The 19,271-nt window shown below is 54.3% G+C and overlaps 7 protein-coding genes across 7 annotated transcripts; 3 read left to right on the top strand and 4 right to left on the bottom strand.

The window, feature by feature from the left end:
• Positions 1–76: 76 nt before the first annotated feature.
• M409DRAFT_53006 (uncharacterized protein) lies at positions 77–2,694 on the bottom strand (the record flags this gene model as incomplete). The annotated part of the gene is made up of 3 exons (XM_033812243.1): positions 77–783; positions 843–1,916; positions 2,043–2,694. 3 exons carry the CDS (start codon positions 2,692–2,694, stop codon positions 77–79), a joined length of 2,433 nt encoding a protein of 810 aa, XP_033669932.1.
• Positions 2,695–3,156: 462 nt separating this feature from the next.
• Positions 3,157–3,764, top strand: M409DRAFT_53007 (uncharacterized protein; the record flags this gene model as incomplete). The annotated part of the gene is made up of 2 exons (XM_033812244.1): positions 3,157–3,373; positions 3,454–3,764. The coding sequence occupies 2 exons, from the start codon at positions 3,157–3,159 to the stop codon at positions 3,762–3,764; spliced, it is 528 nt and encodes a 175-aa protein (XP_033669933.1).
• Positions 3,765–4,537: 773 nt separating this feature from the next.
• On the bottom strand, positions 4,538–7,420 carry M409DRAFT_21054 (uncharacterized protein; the record flags this gene model as incomplete). The annotated part of the gene is made up of 5 exons (XM_033805678.1): positions 4,538–4,650; positions 4,709–5,288; positions 5,339–5,775; positions 5,831–5,945; positions 5,999–7,420. The coding sequence occupies 5 exons, from the start codon at positions 7,418–7,420 to the stop codon at positions 4,538–4,540; spliced, it is 2,667 nt and encodes an 888-aa protein (XP_033669934.1).
• A 1,332-nt stretch (positions 7,421–8,752) lies between these two features.
• Positions 8,753–12,575, top strand: M409DRAFT_21055 (uncharacterized protein; the record flags this gene model as incomplete). The annotated part of the gene is made up of 2 exons (XM_033805679.1): positions 8,753–12,382; positions 12,465–12,575. The coding sequence occupies 2 exons, from the start codon at positions 8,753–8,755 to the stop codon at positions 12,573–12,575; spliced, it is 3,741 nt and encodes a 1,246-aa protein (XP_033669935.1).
• Positions 12,576–12,930: 355 nt separating this feature from the next.
• On the bottom strand, positions 12,931–15,182 carry M409DRAFT_65349 (glycoside hydrolase family 47 protein; the record flags this gene model as incomplete). Its single annotated transcript, XM_033816466.1, has 3 exons — positions 12,931–13,248; positions 13,319–14,682; positions 14,744–15,182. 3 exons carry the CDS (start codon positions 15,180–15,182, stop codon positions 12,931–12,933), a joined length of 2,121 nt encoding a protein of 706 aa, XP_033669936.1.
• Positions 15,183–15,669: 487 nt separating this feature from the next.
• Positions 15,670–16,043, top strand: M409DRAFT_21057 (uncharacterized protein; the record flags this gene model as incomplete). The annotated part of the gene is made up of 3 exons (XM_033805680.1): positions 15,670–15,705; positions 15,756–15,899; positions 15,960–16,043. 3 exons carry the CDS (start codon positions 15,670–15,672, stop codon positions 16,041–16,043), a joined length of 264 nt encoding a protein of 87 aa, XP_033669937.1.
• Positions 16,044–16,286: 243 nt separating this feature from the next.
• M409DRAFT_21058 (uncharacterized protein) lies at positions 16,287–18,674 on the bottom strand (the record flags this gene model as incomplete). Its single annotated transcript, XM_033805681.1, has 1 exon — positions 16,287–18,674. One exon carries the CDS (start codon positions 18,672–18,674, stop codon positions 16,287–16,289), a length of 2,388 nt encoding a protein of 795 aa, XP_033669938.1.
• Positions 18,675–19,271: the final 597 nt, after the last annotated feature.

A 19,271-nucleotide genomic window follows, 5' to 3' on the forward strand; every position in this document is an offset into this window, starting at 1 on the left:
TCAAGCCTGAAAAAGAAGTAATCATATTGCTTGCTTATTTGCCGTTCCCGCAGCAGTAGAGATGCACATAGGTTGTTCAAACATGAAACTGAGCATACAGGTTCTTCGCCGCTGCGATCATGCCACCCTCATCGCTCAGCACACCCGCCTCAAGCTCAGTGCCACTGGCTACTGTCGACGGACTCTGACCTTCCTTAGGGGACTTGGCTCGCCTGTCACCCCTGGCAGCATGGAATTCCTCTAGAGCACGCTCCACCTCGCGCAGCTCATCCACTCGACTGGGATCTCCCATCAGGTCCTCCCGCCGCTTCTGTACGCGCGATAACAATTGACTGGTTTTCATGGCTCTCGTGGCGCCGGGCACGTACGGCCTAAGAATGCCGTGTCTGTTTCGCCTCAGTCGCCGTCTTCGACTGTAACCTTTACTTCTCAGAGAAGGCCCTGGCGTGCTGTCTTGTTCTTTGACATTGTCATCTGTGGGCGGAACCGAGATTGACGAAGCCTGCAAGCTGTCATTTCCGCGAGTAGCGGCCGTGTGCTGAATCACTCCGAAGCCAGTCGGTGTAAAGAGATCCATTGCACTGATGGATTTCATCACAGCCGGTAAGCTGTAGCCAGAATCGACATAGACTGCGCCGACGATAGCCTCAACCATCGTCGCTTCCCACTTCGTCAGCGACTTGGGTTTCGGTCCATCTACCAGATCGCTGAGACCGAGACGCCTTGATCTTTTACACATGTGCACGTTGGTAGCGATTTTGTTGTACGTGCGATGTAACGCTCCTATGTGTCGCGTCATGTCAGCGATCCCCAGAAGGATAGGCAGAGACGGGTATACGAACCAAACGCAGCTGATGGGAAATCTTTCAAAAAGAAAACGACCTTGTAAATAGAGTCCCCGATGATTGCGAGCTCGTCCTGGGGTTTCTGCAGCCGTCCGATGCCAATTCGCATAGGTCCCCGAGCGAGCGCAGCTTTTAAATAGTCCGGATCCTTGAATTGGTACTGAATTAGACCCTCAATTCGCTGGCGTACCAAATTGAATTTGGATGCCATACCAAGTCCGAGCTCCAAGGCGGGCGTAGGAGAAGCGGCCAGTTCAGCGTGGCTCAATCTCTCGTCGGCTCCAGAGATAGTAAAACGTGAATGAGGCTTTGCACTTGAAGAAGGGTGTTGTAGCACGGGCGTCTTGCCATTATTCCCAGCCTTTGTACTGCCGCCGGTCGGCACCGCGCCCTCAATACTTTGAAGTCTTCGGATCTGGTTTCGAATCCTTTGGTCGCCTTCAAAACCAGGATACCCAGGCCGAAAAGAATGTAAAGCATGCGTTATCTCATCTAGATGATTGCGTATGTCGTCGTCAGCTGCAGCAGCTTCGAGTCGGGCCGCGAGTGCGTGAGTGAGCTGCTCAAATGTCGAGTTCTGGGTTCCGGCAGGCAGGAATTTCCGCAATATGTACTTTCTCTGCCTTCGTCTGGAATCCTGCGAACGAGATGCTTCACAGGCATCATTATTTATGGCCAACCCGCCTTCTCTCTGCTCCGTGTCACTGTCAGGCGTCAAGCCTGACGGCAGAAAGCCTTCTGATGGGACATCCTTGAACTCTGCAATTGGACTATTCGTCGAATCTGTGGCTTCTCCCGAATCCAGCTCCACGTCAGGCTCAAGCTTTGATTTGTTCTCCCCAGAAGCGGTAGCAATGGCAGTGAAGTCACCGAGGTTTAGCGCATCAATGGCCAACCTTGTAGTGTGATCACTTCTTCCGGAGTCGAGATAGACAGCGCCGATGATGGCCTCGATCAGGGTAGCCTTCTTCCAGATAGATTCGCGGCGGGACTGCCAAGTTGGTGTGGCGAACATGCGGCGCCTCTTGGAGTCAGACGGATTCTCCGTGTCGACGAGACCAAGACGCTCCGCTATGGTCGCGAAATGCAGATTGCTGGCTAGTGTGTTCAATCTTTCCTGCGTGGCTGCCGTCGAGACGGATCAGTGAACCTGCACATCTAGAACCAAAATTCGTCGCCGCAAGATTGTGTACTGACCTACACGTGATTCACTGGCCCGTGGAAAATGATCCGCGAAATACAAAACTGTATGAACAGCACTTCCCACTTGGGCAAGTTGTAATTGCGCCCTCGGCAAGGTGTGTTCGTCGATATGTGCATCTCCAAAATACACCGCCAGCCGCAAGTAATCCGGATCCTCAAATCGATACTTAATCAAGCTCTCTATCTGTTCGCGCTTGGTGTCGAAATCGAACAGCGCCTTGCTATCGTCGACCCGAAGTTGAGGGCCTGGTGATGCTGCTGGCGGTGGTTTGGCTGTTGGTACATGATCGAAGTCTGCCGCCTCGCTGAAAATCGAAGATGATGCTTCTGTCGTCGCGTATCTTCGTCCATGCTCTCCAAGGGTACTTCTCGGATTGAAGCATATTCTGGTCGAACGTGGCGTGGTTGGTACATGATTCAGACATGGCGACCTCTCAAACGTAGCCGCCGTACGTCTTTCACCACCATTCTTTCTGCCAGTGAAACATCCTCTCGCGGCAGTAGCAGTATAGCTACGACTAGCGCGGCCTCCAATCCCAGCAGCGGAAGAGCAGGATTGGCGGACCTGGCAGAGGTAATTAAACTTTTCGAGCGTAGTAGCACCACGAATCGTCGCGCAGCGGCACCGCGGCGGGAAAAGAAGCATTCAGGATAGCACACACACACACACACACACACACACACACACACACACACACACACACACACACACACACAAAGCAAGAACGAAAAGAGTGACGAGGTTGTTGATGATGATGTGGTAAGATGGTGGAGGTGTTGATCGGTTGTGGCGATGCGATGGAAGGAGCGGGAAAGTTTTGGCGTGGGTTCTCGACCCTGCATGCATTGGAAAGTGGAGAGCTGAGAGTTCACGTTGCACAGACCAGACCAAGTCGTGCACCACCAACTGATTCGAGTCGCAGACTTCCGCTAGAAAGGCGGGCGCGGCGGCGTCGACGAGGTACATTACCTATCCTCGTACCTACAACAAGTATCATTCCCATCTCCTCATCCTCCTCCCTCCATCACTGTGTTTATTGTATTGTATCATATCTCCACCGCGAATCCTCCGTCGACTCCACACTCTCCACACGCAACGACGCGAACCATGTTCTCCCGCACCACCACCCTCGCAGCGGCCCTCGCCCTCCTCGCGACCACCGCCCTCGCGCAAATCCCCGGGCTGCCCACCTGCGCCCAGGGCTGCATCACCAACTACGGCGGCTGCAACCAAGTCGATGTGAAATGCATTTGCTCCAACAAGCCGCTGCTCACGACGCTGTCGTGCTGCGTGAGCCAGAATTGCGATGCGCAGGGCCAGGCTGGTGCGTCCATAAACACCTCTCCTCTCCTCTGTTTCGTCGTTTCGTTGTAGACTGACGTGTGTGTCTTGTTTGATGTTTAGATGTCATCTCCTTCGCCGACTCCCTCTGCAGCGGCCAGGGCGTCAATGACCTCCCCACGCAAGCGACCTGCGCCCCGGGAGCCTCCAGCACCGGCTCGGGAACTGCTACAGGCACTGCTTCTGGCTCTGCGTCCGTGACCAGCTCTGGAACTGCTTCTGCCTCTTCCTCCGCCAGCGAGTCCGCCGCTTCGACCTCCGCTGCCGCTGCGACGACTTCCTCTGCTGCTGCTGCTGCTGCGGGTAAGATGAGCTACCCAGTCGAGGGCGTGGGATTGGGCATGGCGATTTTGGGGTTGGTTGTTGGGTTGTAGATTGGGAGGTGAAGGGAGATAGAATGCTGGATATATGGAAGGAGTGTGATGTAGGAACGGGGATTGTTGGATCTAAGAGAGGGAATGTGAATGAGGTGAAGTGGAAATGATGTGTATGACAATGTGTGAGGATAGGTGGTTGTACAAGTTTGCACAAGAATTGGATATTAATTTGGAAGAGAGAGAATGCAACTACCCTTTCCCTTGTGATACCTGCCTGTAACGCAACCTCATTGATGACGATGTGGGGTGGAGTACGAGGTCTTAATGGGATTCCCAGAGATGTTAGGTGAACGAACGATAGGAGCACATAGACGCATGTGCATATAAGGTAGTCGGTGATGTTGAACGGTGAAGAAGTGAGGTGAGTTATAAGAAAAGTCATCAATCATAGTCCCTTCCTTCCCGAGCGACAAGCTTTCGGAAGACCTCGCACTCTCTCAGATGCAAATGCACCATAATCAACGAAGGAAGGCACGAACTCTCTTGACCTTTTGAACGATCGGTTCTCTTTTTCGTTTTTGTAAGCTCGCGAGATCCATGATATGACCTCCCGCTTCCCACGCTACGAAAGCTATGGTTACAAAATCTTCCTTTTTCAAACCCCACCTCTTAAGATGCATCATTAAATCTTTCCTAAATCGGCCGTTGAATCTCCCTTCGTGAATGTAGCCGCCAATCCGAGCCCGTTCTCGGTGCCGGCAACGTATGGTTGTATGCCTTCAAACGCCTAATCCAACCGTTTCCATGTCCTCGCCATGTCCCTAGATGTATCAAGCCGGGAGGTTCAAGAAAGGCAACAAGAACCTCGCCGTGCACCTGGTCGTGTAGAGACATTGCGTTTCCGTGCCGAAGGGCACGTTCTCTCTGCTTTTCAGGTGGTCGTCTGCGTTGCGGTCAGCATCTCGTCGTATGTAAAAGGTGATCGTCATCTTCGAACTCACATCTCTGCAACACCAAGTTCCTCAAAGATCTTAGAAAGTCCTTCTGCGCCTTCTCCTTCAACTCCGGCGTCCCATTGCCGAAACTGCCCTTTTCGCCCCATTTTCGATCGCGGTACTTGCATTGAAATAGCCCAATCAACAACTTGTACCGCTCGTCGATGCGCTCACAAGCATTGTACGCTTGTCGTTGTGCATCATCGTAGGCCATTTCTTCTTTCCGGACGCTGGCGTCAGCTTGGATTTGAATTAGGCGTTGCACTTCCTCTAGGACCATAGCGAAGCCCAGCATGACGCAGAATGTCTGCAACCAGGTTTCCTCTTTCTTGCCAGCAGTGTGCAACGTCTGCTGCTGCCATCTGAGAATCTTCTCATAGATGTTGTTGCGCAAAACCGCGAAGAAGAACTTCAATTGACGGTTGGCCAGGCGGGGCGAGGTGTACTTGTTGTATTGATTGGGTCTGCTCGAGTGGCGTACATGAGAGATGACAGTAGGCAACGTCTCTTCCACGATGGTCAGGGTGTGGCCCATGATGTAGGTGATTATCTGCATGCGGAGGATGTCTCGAAGGACCAATCGTAACTGGCATGTGTTAGCCCTGAAAGCAAGAATGAAGGATGGCGCAGACTCACCGACTCATCCGTCGTCTGCATATGGAGCTGGCACAGCAGGTCAAGCATCTTTGCTTGAAACTCTCCTGGGTCGACCTGGGACTCTTCTTCGTAACAACTCCATCCCAAGTCGAGAAGATTGTGGGGCTCCAACAATTGGTCGAGGTATGTATCGAAGTGAGCATCATCGCTTGTGTCGATCTTGACTAGACCAAAGGGCGGCGAGTACTGTTGCCGGCTCATAGATTGGCTGGTGTCTACCTTCTGGTAGTATTGCAGCTGGGTCAACAGTTCTTGCGTCCTCGGCTTGAACTCGTACATTGTCCATCGTAGCGGCGGACCATAACCGCTGGACAAGTAGACATCTATGCCGTTGTCGAAGTCCCATTGCAGGATTTCCTGAGACACGGTGTCTTCGATCGATTGCTTCTGGTGCATCATAGTCATAGAAGCTTGGGCTACATGGTCAGTGAGGTGCTCGAGAAGCTGCAGGGAAGTGGGAGGGTGACTCACGAGGCAAGAAGTCATGCACAAAGTCCGGGAGCTTCGATCGGTCGCAGTCGAAGAAGTAGGTTTGGCCTCTTTGGGATCGCATCAAGCATCGTGAGCACGGGTTGCCATCGTCGCACTGCGGCAGTGTTAGTCCACGGCGTATCGGATAAGATGTAACATGTTACTGACAGGATCTCTCTGCATTGCACAGCGCCAGCAGGCGCCCACTTTTCGCATGGCGTGACTCTTCTGTCGCGTGTGTTCTGTCAGATGCGAGTTCCTTGTACGTCCGCCTCGCCGGCCCTTTTCCGTCTGTGACGACCTCACGGGTCCAGTCGAAGATGTCGCTGCTTGGGACGATGGCTCCCTTTTCACAATGCTCGGATACGGGTTGGCTGGACGAGCACTGAATGTGGATGTCGAGTAATTGTGCCCACTAGCGTTTGTCGGTGATCGTTTGCTGGAGGCGACTGGCTTTTCGTCTCCTTGAGTCGTGGCATTGAACTGCGTTTGCTGTAGTTGCGGGTAAGGCTGTCGCCGTGGTCGCGATGGTGCAGATGAGTTCGAAATTGGCTGCTGCATCCCGATCAGGGGCTGCCCTGAAGTATTCGCGTTCGACGGGACGACACGACTTGGCTGCGGAGGAGGCACGGTAGAGTTGATTTGGTTGCCGTGGTACGCGAAGTCGTGGGCATTGAAACCACCATACTGTTGCTGTGGAGCGATCGAGCCAAAGTCGTTGAACGTTTGGTTGAGCCTCTGCTCTGGAAAGGATGTCGCCACATGTTGGTGTTGATGAAGGGTGGTGGGGTGTTGGGACAGGAGAGTCGTCTCGTCGAAGGAAGGCGGTAGTTGAACAGAGCCATCGGTGTAGGTCCTGAAGGGGATGTTCTCGTAAGTCTGTCCGTTGAAGGAGCCATCGAGATCGCCGACGGGGAGGAAGGCTTCATCAGCGAAAGAGCCGGTTGAGAAGCCAAGCTCTGCTGCCGATGAGTACGGGATGAAAGTGTCATCCATACCGGTGCTAGACGATGATGCGAATGACTGCCATTGCTGATGATGAGGCCGTGTGGCTTGAACAGTTTGGGGGACTGATGATTCGCGCGACGGCAGGGACGGTTGGGTCGATGGAGAGACCCCTGGCTGGAGTGGGGGCCGAATGTTCATCCTTCCTCGATACCCACCCAACTCGCTGCCTACATGAACAAAGTCATCGGTGTGATTGCTGCTGCTGACCGGCGAGGTAGTGAGTTGGTCAGATTCGACACTGTCGGTGGCAGCGTCATCTTGAAATTCCAGCAGAGTTGAGGTGGGCGTGTAGATCAAGGCATCGCCGGCCGGGGAGAGCGAAGAGCTGCCTCGAGAGCCGGCAGCAGCTGTGGCCTGGAGACTCTGCTTGCCGGGTGACCTCAGGTCGGATCGGGACGAGACAGTGTCGTTCGGGGAGTGGTGACTGAGAAAGATGGCATCCTCATCGAACTGGATCTGTGTCATGTCCTCGAGGCCCGGAAAGAGCGGTAACGACTGTCCTGTGCCGTCGAAGAAATGGAGGTCGTCGAAGCCCGCGTCGTAGCCCACAGGGAAGAAGGGACCGCCATCTGTAGTGGCCATGTCGAGTGAGCAATGCTATAAGGGCGCCCGCCGTCCAGCAGCGGGGCTGGCAGTCACCGGTGAAGGCAGCGAAGGATTCTCGTATGCGACTCTGGCCTCTGCGGCGCTGGGCCTGGAGACGATGGGAGTTTAGGGTCGAGCCGACGAGCTGAAAAGACGCTCGTTTTGCGCATCTGGGTGAGGATTCGGGCCTGAGGCTCTGCGCGGCAATCCAGCGTGTGGCAGGCAAACCGGTGAGGTTCGGGCGGCACAAGGAACGGCGGGTGTCGTCGACCGGTGTGAGATGCCTAGCGCGATGCCGCCGACATTAGACTTTCACGGCTGGCGATGGTATAAAGTGGCCGACAGCCTCGTCGAGTGCGCAATGTGAATGTCAAAGCAATCGTCAACTCTGCGACTAGGAGATGAGGTGAGCAGAAGGCGAATGTGAGGTGCAGCAGTCGGCAGGGCGGGTTCGGCATGCTGGAGGTGGCTCAGTCGATGCAGCCAGGCCAGCACAGCAATGCGCCTCAGCGACAAGCACACAAGCGAGCCCTCGCGCTCCACCAACGCCCTCGATACACGCTCGATATGTGAGGCCGCCCGGCCAGACGTGGATGTCGCTGCATCGTCGTCCGCCTTACCGCGACCAGATACATGCCGAGGGTTCTCGTCTGCATGTCATCTGCATCGAGGATCCGCCATCTGACCATTTTCCGGTGAACTGCTTCTTCACCTCATTCCTCGACCTCGGCTCATCAATCCGCACTCTGCTCTCTGCACTCGCATCTCTTACCTGGGGTCTGGCAGACATTGCACCGTTCTGGCTCCATCAGAGTCTCTTATAAAGGCGTCCGCATCCATTCGACTCCAAACGACAGATCCAAGGCCAAGTCGAGCTACACACGCGTTCCTCAGGTACAAATCACGCGGAATGACGTGGGAACTCCGCAGAGCAAGCAAGCTTCTGCCCCTTCGTGACCGACCATCCAACCTGCCTGAAACCATCAACACGACAATTCTTACTGCTGATGACGTAGGTATAAACATTTCCCAATCAACTGAACTTTCTACTCGCGTGACATTCTCAAGTTCTCTTCACAACTCTGACCTTGTTCAACCCAACCCCCCCGAGCAAAGCAGCAAACACCTGGCTGGTCTGCACTACATCGCACTCGCGCATTCGTTCACCGGAGTTCAACACTTGACCGGAGCATGCATGTGATATCGTGAATCTCCCAAACAAGACAGGTCCACCAGACCGCCTTGCTAAGCGGTGGAAGCAACCGCCGAACCCGTGCTGCCAGACAGCTCTCATTCCGGTGAGGACCATTAAGCTCGGTACTACTCACAATGTCAGGCCACGAGGATGCAGACGAGGCACAGAGACGCTACAAGGCTCCGTACAGCAAGAATCACACGATCCCTACCATTGCCAAGTACCGAGAAGAGAAGCAGGCGCGGAAAGCAGAAGCTGTAAACGAGGGCGATGGGGCCGACTTGGAACAGTCTCGCACCGAGAGAGCTAGAGAGGGTTGGCGAAGCTACTGGGCGGGCGATGACAAGAAAGAGGAGAGCGGAGAGCACAAGCAACAAGATGGAGGGGCGAACCAGAACGGCGTGGACGTTGATGGGGACGGAGATGTAGACCAAGAAGATGAAGACGAGGCGGCAGCTGCCGTGGATACCTCTGAAGCCACACCCATCGCAGACCCCAGGAAGAGGAGGAAGGGCAAAGAGGAGCGGGCTGAGCGAGAAGTCACAGACCCGATCACCCATTTGCCAGTCAAAATCTACGATTTTACGACAGACGCGCTCAAAGAAGTCGAAGAGAACCCACCACCGTTTGGATCCACCGTCAGGACCTCGACCGGGCTGAGCAACAAGAACAAATCGGGCAGGGACTTGCACAATGAGGTTCAAGAGATGCAGAATGGCCAGGATTCCATGATGGCCCAGTTCCCTCCTCCCAACTTCGACGTGATTCGAAGAGACCTCATCAGCATCAACAAGATTGGAATCACCGTCGGCCTCATCGGCTCGGTAATCATCACGACGCTGGCTGTTGTCGTTGAACGAATACTCCACCCAGAACTCCTGGCACGTCTTCTACACATCAAGAAGGATTCAAGCTGGCTCTTCAGACTCGGTACCTGGCCTCTGATTGCCGTTGCGAGTGTGGCTGGCATCTGGTTCTTGATCGCAGGTGTTCGCGAATGGATGGCGAACCGTATAGACGACACATGGGAGAGTGAGGTGTGGGAGGCTAACTTGCAGAGCAAGAAGTTGCAAGCAAAGGCCCACGAGACTGAATCGGTGTCGTGGTTGAACTCGCTCTTGAGTTCCGTGTGGCCGCTGGTGAACCCAGACCTCTTTACTTCGCTCGCAGACACTCTGGAGGACGTTATGCAGGCTTCTCTACCAAGTCTAGTCCAAATGGTAAGCTGCGAGGACATTGGTCAAGGTTCTGAGAGTTTGCGAATCTTGGGCATCAGATGGCTACCTACAGGTGCAGCGGCACGCTCGGTCGGTGCTGATGGTAAGCTTGAATCAGTGGAGGACAGCAAGAAGAGCAACAGTGATCGTAAAGTCGCTGGAGAAGGCGAGGTCGACGAGAATGCTGGCGAGAGCCAAGAAAATGGCGAAAAGGGCGACAAGGACGAAAAGAACAAGTCTGAGGACGGCACAGAGAAAGCTGCCGTCGCAGAAGGCATGGAGGCTGAGGAAGGAGACTTCATCAACCTCGAGGTTGCGTTCGCCTACCGTGCACGCAAATCGGAATCTTTCAAGGAGAGGACTAAGGACATGCATATGTACCTGGCATTCTGGCTTCCTGGGAAGATCAAGATCCCAGTGTGGGTCGATGTCAAGGGCATTGTCGGTATTGTCAGATTGAGGCTGCAGCTGGCACCAGATCCACCGTTCTTCCAACTGATGACCATGACCTTCCTCGGACAGCCAAAAGTCGACATCAAGTGTATCCCGATCGTGAAGCGAGGCTTGAACATCATGGACCTGCCACTCATCAGCAACTTCGTCCAGAGCTCGGTCGACGCCGCAATGGCTGAATACGTGGCGCCGAAGTCACTCACCCTGGATCTCAAGGATATGCTTGCTGGCGACGACTTCAAAAAAGACACGGCTGCTCGAGGTGTTGTTGTGGTGGATATCAAGCACGGCTACGACTTTAAGATGGGAGACGCTTCTATCCCGCTCGTCTCTGATGGCAGCTCTGATCCTTACGTTTCGGTTGGATGGGCGAAGTTTGGCAAGCCCGTGTTCAGTACGAGGGTCTTGATCAGCGAGATGGAGCCTTACTGGCACGAGAGGGCTGTTTTGCTGGTCACGCCGGAAGAGCTCAACGTCGACGAGCGACTGAGACTGCAGCTCTGGGACAGTGACCGCTTCACGGCTGATGATGACCTTGGCCGGATCGAGGTTGATTTGAAGCAGATCATGAGGGCTGAAGAGACCAATGGCAGAATGAACGATCGCACCGACGGCTTCAGAGCACTCAAAGCCGGTGAGAATATGCCTGGTAAGCTGGAATGGTCGGTCGGGTACTTCTCCAAGACTCGCCTACAACCTTGCCAGTTCGAGAGCCAGAGCTTCGACAAGTCCATTCGATCGAGAGACGATCTGGAGAAGAAAGTGCAGGAGACTTGTCAGCGCAAGTTGCGTGAGGCCATGATCAAGAAGGGCCGGCATGCTAAGAGCGAGGAAGAGCTCGAACAGCAAAAGGAGCAGGAGCGAAAGACGCTGGAAGATGCGATTGTCATCTCTGCCCCGCCGCCTGAGGGCTACCCCAGCGGCATTTTCAGCATTCAGATCCATCAAATCGTAGGCTTGGAGTTGGAGAAGCAGAGCAAATCCCAAGTCGACAAGTATGAGAACCACGAAGAGGAGGCGGAGGACGACGATGACCTCCCCAGCGCCTTCTGTACTGTCATTATCAACCACAAGAAAGTCTTCAAGACCCGCACGAAACCCAAGAACAGCAAGCCCTTCTACAACGCCGGCACCGAGAAGTTCGTCAAAGACTGGCGCAACACCGAAGTCTACGTCTCCGCCCGCGACGCCCGAGTCGACGAGAATGACGCCCTTCTCGGTATCGTCCACCTCCCCTTGGGAGATATCTTCAAAGAACGCGCCCAGATCAACGGCTACTACCCGCTCATGGGCGGCGTCGGTCACGGCCGCATCCGCATCTCCATGGTCTGGCGCAGCGTACAACTCCAAGCACCGGCCGAAGCACTGGGCTGGGACTACGGCACGATCGAAGTGAAACCCAGCATCACAGCCTCCAACCTCCCCTCAGACCTCCAAGGCCTCAAGATGAAATTCCACACGAACCTCGCCACCGGCAAAATGTACCCTCAACAGAACTCACAAGAATGGAAGACGCGAAAAGACCGCAGCCTCCACCTCCCTCTCCACCGCCGCTACGCCACCAACCTCGCCATCCGCTTCAAACGCCACGGCATGCTCAAGGACAAGACCGCCGCCTTCGCCATCCTCTGGCTAAAAGACCTCCCGGACGAAGAAGAGCGCGAAATCACCCTCTCCGTCATCAAAGGCAACTACGACCGCGCCCGCGCCAACTGCCTCAGCGACGAAGACGCCGGCGAGAAAGTCGGCACCATCACGATCAAAGCCGTCTTCTGGAGCGGTTTGGGCGCGAGACATCAGAAATGGGCGAGCAAAGACCCGGATATGGCGAATGTGATGGAGGTGTTAGATGTCGCGAAGGATAATTACGAGAGTATGAAGAAGGAAGCTGAACTTGGGATCGTCGACGGCGATGAAGACGACGATTCTTCTGATGACGATGATTCGGACAATAGCTCCGACGACGACGATGACGGCGAGGATGTTGATGGAGCGGCGGGCAACAACAAGACGAACATCATCGACAAAGCGAGGGATTACAAGAAGGATGCGAAGCAGAAGCATCGCAAACATCGGGGTGTGATGCAGTATAAGGTAAGCCTATCTACCTAACCCCATAGATCCTCTTATGCTTGGTTCGAGTTGTGATACTGACGCAATGTGTTTTTTTGTTTAGCCTGCGAGGAATCTCGACTGGGTCGCGCAGAAAGCCGGACGCGTGGAGGCGAAGTTTGAGGGGATTTTTAGGAGGCATACGAGGGAGCCGGGGGTTGAGACGGAGGTTTGATGATGAGGGATTGGAGAGGGGGTTGATGGGAAGGCGAGGGGACGAGGGTATGTTGAAATTGTTGGGGTGGTTGATGTATGTATGTGATGGTGCAGATAATACCCATTTTGTTGCCTCCTCGATGGATTCCTGTTTGTTGGATGGGGTTGGCCTCTTACGTGTCGTGCAAGCGTCAGTAGTATGATCTTGTTGCTTTGGGAATTCCTCGATCAAAGACGACGACGGCTATAGGAACAAGGCCGACGTGTTACAATATTTGTTTTTCAGAACAAATGCATAAATCGCTCACAACTGTTGATGCTACAGACTCACCTCCATTTCCTCCGTCTCGCCGTCCCGATAAAGCAAACAACTTTCAAGCAACAACCTCCTGCGTAACCACCGCCTCCGCCGCCTCAGCAACCTCCCTCGTAGCCGTCGCCGTCTCGGGAGCCACAACCTCCTGCTGCACGGTATGCGTAACCTTGATCGTCTGGATCTTGAAATGCCCATCGCCATCGTTGAGAGGAGGGGTTTCCTCCTTGCGATCCGCCTTCCTCTCCCAGCCCGTCGTGAAGAGCTTGCCCATCTGGAAGCGCGGGAAGGGGTGTGCTTCGGTGTTGAAGACGACGTCGTTGAGCGGGAGGAGGTCGTTGGGCGAGAAGAGCAGGTAGAAGTATTTGAGAGTTTCGGCCTGGGGGGATGGTAGTCAGTATTTGTAGATGGAGATGTTAATGCTGTGAGTGAGGACAAGGACGACTTACCATCCAGAAACTCTCCATGTTGTCACGCATCGGGGGCGGCAATTTCGTGACGTCGGAGACGCTGCTGAATCCTTCGCCATCTTCGACTGCGGTCCATTTGATGAAGGCTTGGAACATCTCCCAGCCCCATTGGCGGTAGATCTCGTCGCCTGTGATCCGCCACATGTAGAATAAGCTCTCCACCGTCTCTGGTCGTTGTAGATTGTGTTTGTCGGCCGGCTTGAAGATGTAGTCGTCTTGACCGATTTCTTCTTTTTCTGTACACGCCGTGTTCTTGCACTTTACAAATGATTCCGGACTCTTTGGCTTCTCCTTTGGCTTGAAGTCGTTGTATATTAGCGGTGGGTCGTGGATGTTGAAATGTGCGATTTCTGGCGCCAGTCCTGACTCTGTGTGGTACATTCCCATACAGGTCTTGGTCAATTCTCGCGCGAGCTCCATATCCTCTTCTTGTTGCTCTCCCCAGTTTGGTCGCTTCTGCACCTGACTCAGTGGCAGTCCACCCGTTGTAGCCAAAGCCAGCGTGCCCGGCAAGAAGCAAACGAGATGGTCCATCTTGGCTTCAAGGTCCTTGTTCAATCCATTCGGTCGCTCAGCAAGCACCGTGAAGTTGTTCGGTGAGCTGTACGTGATCAGATGCTTCTTCATTCCGACCATACTCTCGTTCCACATCGCTTGGTAGACTGGCTCCTCTTGTGAAGTCTGCAAGTACTGCTTAATAAGGTACTCGTAATAGCTATCGCCTCGACTGCCAAATCGAATGTTGTCGCCACGGAATGTCCCTCGGTCGGCATAGATGAAGATTGGAACGAGCCCGTCTGCTGGCTGATTGTCATCAACGGCTCTCATCACCCTCTCGGCCTTCTCCCAGTAATGTGATTCTCCGGTCAGTTTGGCCAGATACTTCATCTCCAGTTGTAAGCTCGTTGCTTCAGCAGTCGACGAGGCGCCTGCGTCTGCGTGGGATGGAATGCCTTTGTAAGTGTGGAGATTGACGCTCGCAAGCGGAACACCAGATTGTGTTTCATACGCACTCAGCAGTCGATCGGCCAGATCTGCTGCCTTCTCAACGTATATATCGTCACTGATATCGTCCTGCACAGGTGCGAACTTGCCCGGGAAGCCAACACTGAGATAATGCGCCGACAGCAATCCACCCAACATTCGAATGGTCGTCTCAAAAGTATTCACATCGTGATCCTGATCGTACGTGAGGTTTGAATGGACCCATTGCCGCGCATGGGTCAACTCCGTTGTCATGTTCATGAGCATCATCGTATCGAGCGCATCGACTATAATCCAGCCCAGCCCCTGAGGCGTCATCTGCTTGCCAGTGTGTGTGACTGGGTGATACTCATCATACCCTGCCCACCTGTCAGCCTTGTCCGTGAATCATCCTCCTGGAGAGGCATACTCGGCACCTACCCCATCCATACTTTTCATACCCAGCCCATGAAATCTTGAACGCATCTTTCACCCTCTCTGCCCTCTCGTCCCAATTCACCACCTCCTTCCCACCAAACCAGCCCTTACTCTGAGTTTTACTCGCCTCCCCGCTGCTCTTACTCGAAATCCACGACAAAGGCGACAACACCCCAAACCACCAGCTCAACAACGCCAACACCGCCAGCACGCCCCCTAACGTCCTCTTCTTCCGCGCCCAAGGCGGCAAATGTCTCCTCCCACCGGGCCCAGAATAATTATACGGCTTATCCTTATACATCGGCAACGAATCCTTCCTCCCACCCGTGAACATATTCGTCACCTTCTCCCCAAACCCCTCGGTGTCATTATGGTGGAAACGTGCCCGGCCAGAACTCTCCCATTGCGAGGCCGCGCCATTGGGCAGGCCGTATGTACTCATATTGCTGCCTGCAGCATTCGAGACGTTGGTAAAAGAAGTTCCGGATTCAGTGCTTTGCGGCCTTTTTCGACAATCGTCTCAGTCGCGGCGACGGCTCGTGAGGTCGCTTGGGAGATTGACGCGGCGCTGGTGCGGAGGAGGGAAGAGGCTGGTGAGGTGCGGCGGATGGAGAAAGGGTCTCGGCTGAGGTTCATAACAACATGAACATGGAAAAGGAAGGAGAGGCGGATTTGAAGTGAATGTTTCTGGCTCCTGCTGCTGTGTTCGTTCGTGGAAGGAGGTGCAAGCTGTCAATTCATCCCTGGCTTTCCCCAGACGCCACGTGGACTAGCGCCCTGCTGAGCCACCTCACATGTCGAGATCAGGGCATTGGTTTCCAAGGCTGCCATCTTTCGTGACACATTTCCTCATCAATTAGACAAAAATATCAAGTTATTACCGTCGCTCTATCACCCTACATCCCTAAGTGAATCCACAACCACCCAAAATGCCGACTCCCCTCGACAGAGCCCTGAACTCCAAAGTACGCCACCCTACCTACCATCCCCACCACCTCAAAGCTAACGATTCCAGAACCTCTTCTTCGGCTTCGCTGGCCTCATCAGCGCCGCAACAATCTGGTCCATCTGGGGACAAGACATGTTTCCAAAGGAGGAAGATCCCAAAGGCGAGCCGGAGACGTGGACCGAGGAGCAGATGAAGCGGTGGTTGACTAGTGTAAGTCGTTCAAGAGTGCTGTGGATGGGCAGTGGATGAGTGTGCTGACTTCCGTTCAAGCGGAATTTGATGGCGGGCAATACGGCCACGAGAGAGGAGTTGCTTGCTAGAGTAAAGGCGAATTTGAGGGCGCCGAGAGTTTAGGTGGATAGCAATGGGATGAGGATGGAAAGTTGACGACATACCAGAATGATACCCTGTTAATGAAATGAAAGCTTTTTGATGACATGATAATACTCCGCTACGTGTTGGCTTCCTTTGCCAATTGTGAATCTGTACCACGAGTCGCAGTAGGCCTGAAGTCGCTCTCCAAGTCTCGCAAAAAGCCAAAGTGTGATGCTCCGGTCGAGCCGCATAGTCCAAGTAAAACACCACTGCCGCAACCACTCACTCGGCCTCAGACTCCTCGTCTTCGTCTGCATCCTCGCCCTCATCCTCATCGTCATCCTCATCGTCAGACTCCTTCAACTGCTCCTCCATCGCAGCGATCTCTGCATCATACTCGGCATTCTCACGCTCGAGCTTGGCGATCTCCTCTGCCTCCTCTGCTTCAAGTCTACGCTTCTCCTGTCGCTTCGCCTCTCGCTTCGTCTCCTTGGCCTCGTTCTTCGCCTTCAACTTCCGAGTCATCTCCTCCTTCATAGCTGCTTTCGCAGCCACCTGCTGCTGCAACTCGTTCTTTCGAGCCGAGCTTTGCTTCTTCGCGCGCTTCGCGGCTGGCGAATCCGTTCCTGGTGGCGAGGTCCGACCGCGTTCGCTGGCCGTGCGCTTGGCGCTCTCGGGTTGCTTGGTCTGGTGAGGAGTAGATGGCGCGGCTGGGATAGGAGTGGGAGTATCAGGGGTGGCACCGATGTCGACCTCTTCGTCTTTGATCTTGACAGCATCTGGCTCAGCCGCTGGCTCTGGCTGAGGTGAGAAGAGCTGTCCGCGACTCACGCCATTCAACCACGAATTGAGATCAGGACCTTCTGGTGGAGCTTCCGCGGGCTTGTTTTCGATGTCGCGGAGTGCAGAGTCGCGGCGTGGGGAATCTTCTCCTTGGTTCGAGGCTGAGGCTGACCCATCCTTTCTGAACCATCGATCCGAGACGGGGTCTCGAACCGCCACCTCGTTCTTCCGGCTGTCAAAGGCCGCTTTCGCCTCGTTCTCATGGTGGCGAAATGCTCCGAGATCGACGTACATCATATGAAAGTCGAAGTCTTCGAGGCCATCAGGCGGTATGCGGTCGCGGATTGCTGATGCAGTTGGAACTCGACGCAAAGTCGCGGCCAGCGAAGCATCAGAGTGAACCATATCGGCGGTCACGTCAGTGCTTGCAATTGCGAGGTTGCCGTTGTCGTCGTCGTGTTTGACGTCGGGCTGCACTGAGTCCTCGAACTGTTTCAAAGGTGGCGGAGGAAGTGAGGTTGCGGCGGCTGGAGAAGTTGGTCCGTGACGGGTTTCGGATGCATGTGACAGTGCATTCTCCGTCTTGGAGTGAGTGAAGCCCATAGACCGCTTTGACGACGCTTTGACGGCGCTGGCAGGGCGAGAGAGGGGCTGATTTGGCGAAGTGAAGACATCAGGGCTTGACTTCAGTGATGCATTCTTCTCCGCTGCTCCATATGCAGTGAAGATTTCGCTCAGAGACTTTTCTTGCGGGTTGGTGTTGTCTCCAGGGCTTCGTCCGACAGACTGGCTTGTACCGACATGTGGCGATCTGGGCATGCTTGGAGGCAAAGACAGCTGACCACCAAGACGCTTGTTTTCTTTCTTCCGAGCCTTCTGGCGATGCTCCTTCTTAGGCGTTTGGTCCATGTCGTTGGATGGACTGGCGACTGCAGGAAGTGTGTAGTCTGTGTCGTTGGATGGACTGGCGACTGCAGGAAGTGTGTAGTCTGTGTCGTTGGATGGACTGGCGATCACAGCGGCTGCGACGTCTTCTTCTTCATCAATTTCATCTGATTGCTGCGTCTCGTTTGCCTTTGCTCCAGCGTGGATAAACGCGGCTTTGTTGGCAGGCTCCAGGTTTTGGACCGTGCTGGGTCGCTCAATGCAGCCTGCTCTTCTGATTGCCGCTTTGCTACGGTAGTAGAAGACAAACTTGGCCCACGGCATGGACCCAAAGTGCGTTCCCGTCCAGTGGCGTCTGTGCCTAGCACTGCGCTTCTGAGTAACTGGTTCTGGCTCCACCTTGAGCATCAGCTCGTATTCTGGAAGAATGCCACTCTTGCGAACAAGTTGGCTGTCACGCGTCCTCCAGTGACCAACGGTGATGTCTTGGTACTTGTCGTAATAGTAGTCCCCTGCTCGCTGGTTGACATAAATAATCACCTGCAGACTACCTAGCCCAGGGATCATGCCTTCGTGGCTGGCGAGCTCGAAACGCGTGTAGTCTCCATACTTGGCTTGATCTAGGTGCTGGACGTATATTGGTCCTTGTTCCATGTCCTTTGGTGACTCGATGCTTGTCCATCCTGGCGGTATTGGGCAAGTGAGTGCCTTCTTGAAGATGATCTTGCGGTTGGAAAACAGCCTCAAGTCGGAACCCTCGATGTGGGTATCCGCAAGAAAAGATCCATCGAGTAGAAGGTCGATGGAGCCGTTGAGGACAGAGCCGTTGAAGTTGCCTCGGATGGTGATGCGATCTCCCACCTCAACTGGCACGACGCACTCAACGATGTCGTCGCGAGCGTTGGCGCCATTATCGGGCAGCGAGTACTCGGTCACGGGCTTGCCGTTGACACAAAATATGACTTCAGCGTCCTGATCGGTGTTGGGTTTGTGGGCTTTCATTTTGGAGTCGCGGTTAGGATAGTGGTGGTAGTGCAGTGCGCTGATGTTTCGCAAAGAGAAGCGACGACTTGGCGGGACGGCAGAGCGGAGGAAGTGAGATTGAGAGTGGCTGCCCAGCGCTTCGTGAGATTTAGTCACGAGACAAAGGTGCAGAAATATCTCGAAGCTGCGAACGCCAAGTGAATGGGATTCAACCGGCAGTGACGCCAATTTTTGAAGGTTGAAGTGAATACAAACCGCCCAGGCCGTCACAAGTGCATAGACTATGCGTGGCAGACAGTATGCTGTGGTTCAGCCCGTGTGAGTCAGCCGTCGCGGGCGAGGTAAGCACGCTGCCCTGCAGTCACTGGTTAAGAGACGCACAGCAGTCTTGAGTTGGACATTTCGTACATCAGTCCGATCGGCCGCCTTTCGACATGGCCGCGAATGCTGTCGAGGACATTGGTAAGTGACTATCCATTGAGAAGGCCCAAGGATCTACTCACCATCGTTCTCCTATTTTTCTAGAACATCTCTGATGTTTCCCAGTGACTCCGTGCCACCGAGCCTTGCAATGATGAACTCGTCCTCCAAGATGACCTGGAGAGATCATGTTCG

Source organism: Zasmidium cellare (genome assembly GCF_010093935.1).
Source record: "Zasmidium cellare ATCC 36951 unplaced genomic scaffold M409scaffold_11, whole genome shotgun sequence".
In the NCBI taxonomy this organism is placed as follows: Eukaryota; Fungi; Ascomycota; class Dothideomycetes; order Mycosphaerellales; family Mycosphaerellaceae; genus Zasmidium; species Zasmidium cellare.